The sequence below is a fragment of the Lagopus muta genome, chromosome 4, assembly GCF_023343835.1.
Source record: "Lagopus muta isolate bLagMut1 chromosome 4, bLagMut1 primary, whole genome shotgun sequence".
In the NCBI taxonomy this organism is placed as follows: Eukaryota; Metazoa; Chordata; class Aves; order Galliformes; family Phasianidae; genus Lagopus; species Lagopus muta.
The window spans coordinates 26228383-26237276 of record NC_064436.1 but is presented as its reverse complement, the minus strand read 5'-3'; the positions used below and the strand labels follow the sequence as shown (position 1 = coordinate 26237276).

The window sequence follows — 8894 nt, the reverse complement described above, 5'->3', positions numbered from 1 at the left end:
GATGGTTTGGGGCTGCGGGGCCTGGGAGCAATTCGGCTTAGCACGAGTTGCTTCTGGCAAGTGTCGAGCCTCGGGGAATAGCTCCTCGAGGTGATGCACCCGCTGCAATAGGGGAGTGAAAGGATGACTACGCTTAATACATTTACAGAAAGGGGTGAGTGGCTCTAGGTGACTGAAAAAGGCATTTCTGAGGAAATAAGCGCTTTGAATCCTTTCATTTCTTCACCCTGTATTACTCTGTGTGCGCTAAATCACTACAGAGCCCTTCTCCACAAGAGCTCATCGATGTCTCGGTGGGTTTGTTGTTGGGACTGGGGCTCCTGGCATGGCTGTGTGAGGAGGTGAAACTGCTGAACTAGCTAATGCTAAGCAAAATACACTTGGTTGGTAGTTAAGCATACTTAACAATACTTGCCTTCACAAAACTAGTTAATGCTAAGCAAAACACAGGATCAAAAGATAAGCAAAGCATTCTTTATTTACCTAAGAAGCCCAGAAAATCATTGTTGTCTAAGTAACGGCACAAAAATAGCCAGATGAGAGTAAATATGGAGTGCTGCAATATCAGTATGGCAAATAACATCTACAGTGTCATGTACATGATGTGCTTTTCAGCATACCATCTCTTGCAGTGCAGGTGCTGATGATGGAAGTCTCCAGACTGCTGAACTCTGCTCCAGACCAGCAGCATTTCATCATCATGTGGTCATTGAAAGATTATGTAAGTTCTGTCCTACTGCTTTTCGCCATTGCAGTTTACCTGTGACAAGCTATAAGCAGGCACCAGTGAGCACGAGGTGCCTGGAGCTGTGTGAAAACTGCAGCTGTGGTTGTGTACACAGGATTTGTTGTGAGCAATGAATGTATTTCCCTGCTGCGCATCTGTTGTCTCAAGAACTATTTTGATTGTGAGCATTAAAAAACTGAGAATGCAGAGGAGAAATAGTTTGTATGAGAGCGTGTTTATTCATGGTAACAGGACCATAGGTTGATGTAAACTTATTCCTGCTCTAAATAAGGTTTTGCAGTTAGGCTGGGTTGTTCTCAGTGCCGAACTCTCATGGTACCCTAAGTAGAAAAAGCAGCAGGTCTGCTTAGAAAAGAGCAAAATGCGTGGCTATGCGTGCAGATTGAAAGCATCTGCAAGATTTAATGTACCAGAAGCTTGTTTCAGAAAGGAATTTTATTGACAGTATTGCAGTCTTTGTGAATGTCCAGTGATCTTGGACATTTAAAGGTGGTGATATAACAGAAAAAATTAACTGCTGGGTTCTGGAGGTTCTGTGCATGTACAGTTCAGTTTTATGAGCCACTGCCTGAAATTTGATACAATTGCATGCATATTGATATTGCCAACAAGTATTAAAAGTAGTGCCCCAGTCATGAGGTTGAGGCCATAGTGCATCCGGCTGCTCTAGATGAGTTACTTACATTGTCTGCAGGGAAAATGTTGACTCTACTGGAGATGCTCAGAGCTACGTAATTTCTGTTCTTAATTAGCACATCAGCAGTGCAGCCAGACCTTAATTTCACAGCTCAGCAGTGCTGGCATTCTCCTGGCACGGGATTCAGGTCAGAGCTGTGGCTGAGACAGGGAAGTGCCAGCTTCAGAGCTCAGGAGGAGGCAGAGCATGAGACCAGAGCCTCTCATCCAACTCACAAGTGCCTTAAGCCAGTGTGTGAGACACCAGTATTCAACTGTGGGACTTTAATGGAAGTTGCTACATGAGGTTTGATGACACAAGCTTCTGTTAAGTACCTGTAACAACCAGATTTTGGAATAAGCTTGTCTCTTGTGGCCAGGAAGAGAACCGAGGAGTCTATGTGGCCTGACAATTTGATTCTCTGTCACTGGTGTTCATGGGATGAAGGTTTAAATCCTCTCTTATGTTCCTTTACACCAAGCAGAAATGAAAACATGCAGCTTAAATAAAAGCAGGAGCAGTATAAAACTACTTATTCAAGAGAAATGCAAGACAAAAAACTCCTTCTCAGATTTTGGGATTGTCTCAAGAAAGGGAGAACAGATACAAAAATAACTCATATGTATTGAGTTGGTCTCTGTTTCCATCATGACTCAAAACACACACTCCTCAAATGTTTTACAGCACGGAATGTTTGCCTTTTAAATGCAATCCATTTAGAAGGCTTACACGCTTTTGATTGCTTTAACTTATTTTCCGTGAGTGGAACACTGTAAACCCATTTCTCAGCCACAGGATTCATAAACTAGAATCCAATTGTCTCAGTGTAAGAAATGGTTCTTTGCCACATCTTGAATGCCCCGTTCCATGCAGGTTGTATAAGCCACAAAAGAAACTTTCCTTCCAGTTAGCCTGTCAACAGCACAAACTTAGGACCTAAGAGCAGGTGGAGCCACATTAAAACTTCACCTTCTGAAGAATCCAAGTTTGCAGTATAAGTGCTCAGGACATCAATATGAATTACACTGGAAACCACTTAGTTCTAGCTCTGCTTAACCTGGTGGGTTTTCAGGCTTCCCTCAAATGACCACTTGCCAGACAACATGTGCCACAGTCAGGAGTTGCAGAAATAGCCAAAAAGTCGATCTGTGCTCTACAGAGGTCTTTGACTGGCATTTCATCACATGGTACCATAGGGGAAAGTGTTCATACAGAACTTTGGAGGATTAACCTCCTGATCACTGCGGGTCTGACTAGAGCTGGCTTGAAAGCAAAACCTGGGATCATCTGGGGCTGTATCTCACACACTTGCAATGTTAGGTTTTCCTCCTCCTGCACAGCATCCCTGTTCTGCTGCTCACCAGTATGTAGAAAAGCAGAGCATGAAGGGGAAGCCCAGAATCATCAGGGCTGGCAGTGCTGCAGCATCCTGTGCAGTGAATAGGATCAGCATTTCAGGGGGTGGGATAAATAATTGCTCACTTCTGTACGTGCTGTTTGAAAAGATAAAAATAGGTGGAAGTGTGTGTGTTAACTGCGTGTCAGCACTGGTTTAAATTTGTACTGCAATGATTGCATTAATTAGTTGAAATGAAGGCATAGCAAGGAGTCTCTGGCTTCCCAGTTGATGCCTTCTCATGTTCTGTACAGGCATAGGAGCTCCATTTCAGCTCACCCCAGGCAAATGAATGAGGGGTATTTAGGCTTAGAATAGCCTTGGTTTTCCTTTTAGCAGAGGAGACAGATAATGGAGAAGATAAACAGCAATTTTTATTAGGCTGGAGTAGTTACCTTTTAGTGTAAGGACAAAAACAGAACCACACTTCCTCATTCTTATGAAAAAAAAAATCACATTTTGTGGTAAGCATGAAACAGAACAGGGCACTCAGTAATTTGTAGGAAATACTACGCTTGTTTCAGAGGAAGGTGTTTGAATCTGGTTGGAGAATCGTCAGCAATTTGAGAAATGACATCAGCAGAGGGCATATATTTCTTAACACTGCACCTTAAGTGCACCTGTAGGATGTGGTTGTGACTGTAACTGCTAAGAGACACCTGGTTAGAGAACTGCTTTTATTCTGTACAAGTTGTACTGGTGGAGCTCGTGCATAATGGACAATCAACATATTTAGGTAGTGGTTGATTAAGAGGCTGTATTATTTCAGGTACTTACTACAAAAAATGCATTAAACTGTGTGCAGTACAAGGCTTTTTGAACTTAAAATGATTCATTAAGGTGAAGCAGGCCACCTATAATCATTCCTCCCCACAAGATAATTTTACTCAATAGGACCACATTAATTTATACTCCAATTCCACTGCACTCATGTAAGCAGTTGTGCACATTCCAGAACAGTCCTTCTGACTTCTAGAGCTGCCTCTCTGCTCTGCTCACACACCATGTTATGCACATCTGTTCCTTCTGCGGGTGTGGGATGGACCTTAAGGTGTGATGGGAAGCGGTGGCCTGGAAGAAGTACCCATCTTAATTCTGCTCTGAATCCAAATCGCTGTGCTACACTCAGCATCTGTTCTGCTTTCACTCATTTCATGGGGAAATGAGAAACAATTTCTTTTTCACTGATTGCTTCCACGCCCAACGACTGCATCAAACTTAACATCAGTCATCTTTTTGAGATAATTCAAGGCACGTTCTGGAAGCAACCTGGAAGAGAAAAAATCCATGAAATTAAACCTAGGGTAAGAATTCAGGTTTTGGAGATAACGGCACTACAGATGGGATGGGAGCTCATCTGGGCACAGAATGCATGCTCACATCAGACAGACCAGAACTTAAATCTGAGGGGTACTTCCTAAAAACCCACTGCCTTCATAACTCTTTGTCTAGCTTGACCTCCAGTCCCTTCAGCACCTTCCTCTTTTTATGATCACTTCAAGGACAGATATCCACTGCAAAGATGTTGATTCAATTACTGCTTGCAGGTTTAATGTTGAATGTAGACAAGTACATTAAAATGAAACGAGAACTGACTTTGCTTTCAAAACCTCGTCTGGTTGATAGAGAATTTTGGGAAAGCAAAAGATTCTTTATGCTGTCATAAAACAGTTTTGGCTGTCTCCTGGCTTCTATGGATAAGTTACTATGAAGTAATTGTTGAGATACTGTAGATGCTAACTGGAGTGGTAATGTAGTTGTTGTGATACAAATCTAGCTTTTGAATCTGAGCTGTGGAGTAAATGCAGCCCCAACAGATTAGCTACGCTGGATGTCTAAGAAGTATGAGGGGACCAACCTCACTTCACATGGCTGAGGGAAAGCAGCAGAACACTTCTCAAGCAGCATTCCCAGCAGTTGTGACATAGACCTGGTGCTGCCGTGAAGAAATGAACACCAAAAAGCAGATCCTTAACTGTTTTTGGAGATTATCTGGGGCTGCTGGTCCAGAGAAATTATTTTTTGCAAGCCCACGGGATATTCAATTTGTTATGGAAAAGCAATCCCTTTATCTTCTTCTGCATCCCTACCATATCCCAAATGGAGCATCTGAGTTCTTCACTCAGCACTTGTGCAAAAAAAATGGATCATAACTACCTACATGACAGCTCAACAAAACCCTCATGGTGTCTGCTGTTGTCAGTGGAAAGAAAAACAATGCACTGCAATGCTGATTTGCCCCAGCTTCTAAAATAGCACAAAATTGAATCTGATGTTACAAGTGCTTTCAAGAAATATTTAGATGTTGTACTGGGTTAGTAGGAAATATTGGTGACAGGTGGATGGCTGGATGGGATGACCTTAGAGGTCTTTTCCAACTTTGGTGATTCTATGAAGTGTAATGCTTGTACACTTGCACTTATCCCTTGTGTTGTTACATACCTTTCAAGAAGTAAAGCAAAACGTTGATTTGATGGAACAAAAACCATTTTCTGGTTGGTCACTATTCCTTCCATCAGTGCCTTCACAACTTCATCAACCTCCAAGATCTTTCCAAGCCTAAAATCAAAAGAATGCATATATGTAAGGGCAACAGTGATAAAAACATGGGCAGCAGCTGAATATGAAATAGGATGCTTCACATGTGCTTGAAGTCAGGTAAATAAAAGATAACTGCTATGTGGGGCATGTACTCAGTTTGAATAACAGGTAAAGCAGGGGCAAATATGTAATGCTGACTTCGGATCATTACCTCACACTGGGGTTTTTGACAAATCCAGTATTTATAAAAACTGGACAGAGACACGTTGTTTTTATTCCATCCTTTCCCAGTGAAGACAGCTCATCCGTTAGGGCTTTATGAAATCCAACTGCAGCAAACTTGCTTGAACTGGTGGAGGAAAAAAAGCACAAATCAGAAGGCATGCATGTTATTTCTGGCCTAATAGAAAGGAGCTGAGAGAACATGCAGTACTGACTAATGAAGGAAACAGTGCAATCCACTTGGGAAGGCAAGGACTAATTCTAATTTTTGCTGTCTTACAGCGTTTTCCTAAAATAGATATTGCTGCCTGGGGAAAACATTTTGGGATGTGAAGTGGAATATCTAAGTAGTCTCAGTAGTGAACTGTCAGAGGAGTGTTAGGAAATATTAATTGGCATGCGTAAGTCTGATGTTTTTATTTTTGAAAGCTGAATTCAGTAGACAGTGTAATGTCCAGCATTTCTTACTACAGGAGAAACATGGGCTGAGTCTGTAAAGCTAAGAAGAAAAAAGATGGTAAAAACATACAAGTATTACTTTTTCTTATGGCTACAGCAACTCACAAGAGCACTATGTTATTCTAAGAAGAAGGAAAGCAGATACCTTTTTCACCAATCAAAGTCTGGATCAGTTATGGGGAGGAAAAAAAAAAACAGATTCCATTAGTTTATTTGTCATTTCATTAGTCTTTCATTGAAGCATTGTTCCCGATTCAGTCAGAGCTAACGAGTAAATCAGTGGGCATTCCCACAAGCACTTATGTGCTGAGAGCTGTGGGTTTTCTTCCTCCTTTGGAAGAAGCTTACTTAGTGTACGTATTTCCTCTCCATGTTTGCTGGTGGAGAAGACAAAAATAAGAAATGAAGAGAGCTGATTTTGAAGTCACTTACCAGTAAACCACCATGAAAGGAGTTACAAATTGACCTGCTGCAGAAGCCACTGTGACAATGTGACCGTAGTTGTTGTTCATCATTGCTGGCAGAAAAGCTCTTGTTGTCTTGAAAGGGATTTAGAACAAGGACCAGAAAAAGGGTTGGGGGAGGAGGAAAATAGTAATGTCTTAAGTGTTTTTCAACACTGTTCCCAGGTATGTGCAATTAAGTGACTAATGCTTTTCCTAATGCTAGGTAGGTTCTGAGAATCATAGAAATGCCCATTCTCCTTCCAGCTGATGCACTGGAAGGACTCTTTCAGCAAAGTCAGGTATCAGCAGAAGATGATATACATGGTACTCCTAGCCTGCTTTTCAGTTTCGCTTGTCAACAGCAGCACTACAGTATCTCTCCCCAGCACACACACAATTTGTTTTTCCTCCTGCAAACGGAAATTCTTTAATGCTAGATATGCTGCTGAAAGCTGTCCTATCCCCAGGATCTGATTGCCAGAGTCCCAAAGAGCCAAAACCCCAGCTCAGAGATATCCCAGCTGCATCACCTCCACACAGGCTGCTGGTAGAGAGCTGGGAGAAGCCCTGCAGGAGATAAGGTGGCAGCACTTGCAGGCAGCGGCAGGACAGCTACAGGATGGGATTAAAGCAGTGCCAGGAGCCCAGAGCAGAGCCAGCAATGAGACAGGTACAAAATACTTCAGGACAAAGCCCTGCAGACTGGCTAATGTACTGGTGGCAGTCAGGGAGAGGCTGGGTCTGGCTGCACCACGTGGCATGGCTAACAGCTAGCAGACAGCCCTGCTCTGCACCTAGCTCTATGTACCAAAGGCTGCCTTCTCTCAAGGGCCAGATGATAAAAAAACAAACCAAACCATTTTGCATTATATGAAGAGTTTTTCTACTGCTTGCAGGCTCTTGGTGCCTGGCTGAGAGTGCCCAAACAGCCTGACCCAAAGAGAGACATTAAAACACTTGTGACATAGACCAACCTACGCTGCGGGAGAGGCCATCACAGCCAACTTGTGTGGAAAGGAAAACAAGGGAGCCAGGACAGCCCCAGATCAGCAAGAGACAATCAAGTTTCCCAACAGCCAGACTGAGTGCATGTTTGCTATACACACAAAGCAGCAAGAGAATTTGGTAATTTGCCTGTAGTTTTAAATAACTGTTGGTCTAAATACATATCCTTAATAACGCTTATGGAGGCATGAACGTGCTGGAGACCCTTACCCAGATGTGAGCAAGAATGTTGATTTCAAACATTTTCTCAACTTGGTGGTCCTGGGTGGAGAGCAGGTCGGCAGCTGCAATCACACCAGCATTATTCACCAGGATGGAGACATCACCAATATCCTTTTTCACCTTTTGGACCAAAAGATGTGTAGGTGAACGTCACTTGTTAACACACAAAGTCCAAGGTTGTGAGTAGCAAATGATTTAATTCTTACAGTGATTTTCTTGCAGTCAGGAACATGCAGTGTCCTTGTTGCAGCCAAAACCACAACAGTCCTGAAAGCTGATTTAGATCTGATGTTCTTCCCTTTTTTATTGCCAGTTATTACAGTGTCCTACGCATCACCCATGAACATGCTCTACAATTACAGCTGGCACTGTGGACATACAAAATGATTTGAACCATTCCCTACAGTGCAGCCTTATACATTTTTATGTCTGTTCCTCAGCAAGGCAGTAGCAGGAAGTTTGGTTGCAGGGTCTAAAGTCTGAAGCACGAGCTCAATAGGACAAAGGCTCCCAGATTAGGATGGGACAAGCTGCAGTACCTGAAGGTATGTATGTACAGCAGCAAACAGTGGTGAGATTGCAGGGGCTTGCACGAACTGAGTGGGACACCTCGGGTGCTGTTTTCCAGCACTTCCCAAATCGAAACACGTTTGGGTAAGCCCTGGCACATGCGCCTGCTCCCCTACCTTCTCGGCAGCGCTGTAGATCTCCTCCCTTTTGCTGCAGTCCACCACAAAGGTGTGAACGGTGGCTCCCAGCCCTTCACATTCTGCTGCTGTCTCCTTGAGGCCGTGCTGTGGGAAGAAGGATGCATGTATGACACGGGTGCCACGGCCTCGGAACAGCCCGTTTATCCACACCGCGGCCCTAGCCTCACCGCCTCGACGTCCCACAGCACCAGGCGGCTCTGGCGCCGGGCGAACTCGCGGGCCGTGGCCCTGCCCAGCCCGCGGGCAGCGCCTGTCACCAGCACCAGCTCCCCGCGGACGGTCTTCCTCTTGGCGGGCAGCAGCAGCTTCACCAGCGCCTCCACGTAGGCGTACAGCAGCGTGCCCAGGAACACCAGCACCTCCAGCGCGGAGTTCATCTTGCGACCGCTCTGCACGACCGCGACAAGTCAACGCACGCGACCCCGCCGGGCGACGGGGCAGAGGGAAGCAGCCAATCGGGAGCGCGCTG

The 8894-nt window shown here is 44.2% G+C and overlaps 1 protein-coding gene across 1 annotated transcript; it reads right to left on the bottom strand.

Moving 5' to 3' along the window:
• Nucleotides 1-3176: 3176 nt before the first annotated feature.
• Nucleotides 3177-8870, bottom strand: LOC125692654 (estradiol 17-beta-dehydrogenase 11-like). The gene is made up of 7 exons (XM_048943437.1): nt 8593-8870; nt 8402-8509; nt 7704-7835; nt 6475-6581; nt 5573-5710; nt 5263-5379; nt 3177-4089 (listed from the first exon to the last, which is right to left on the bottom strand). Exons 1-7 carry the CDS (start codon nt 8800-8802, stop codon nt 4002-4004), a joined length of 900 nt encoding a protein of 299 aa, XP_048799394.1. The 5' UTR covers nt 8803-8870; the 3' UTR covers nt 3177-4001.
• Nucleotides 8871-8894: the final 24 nt, after the last annotated feature.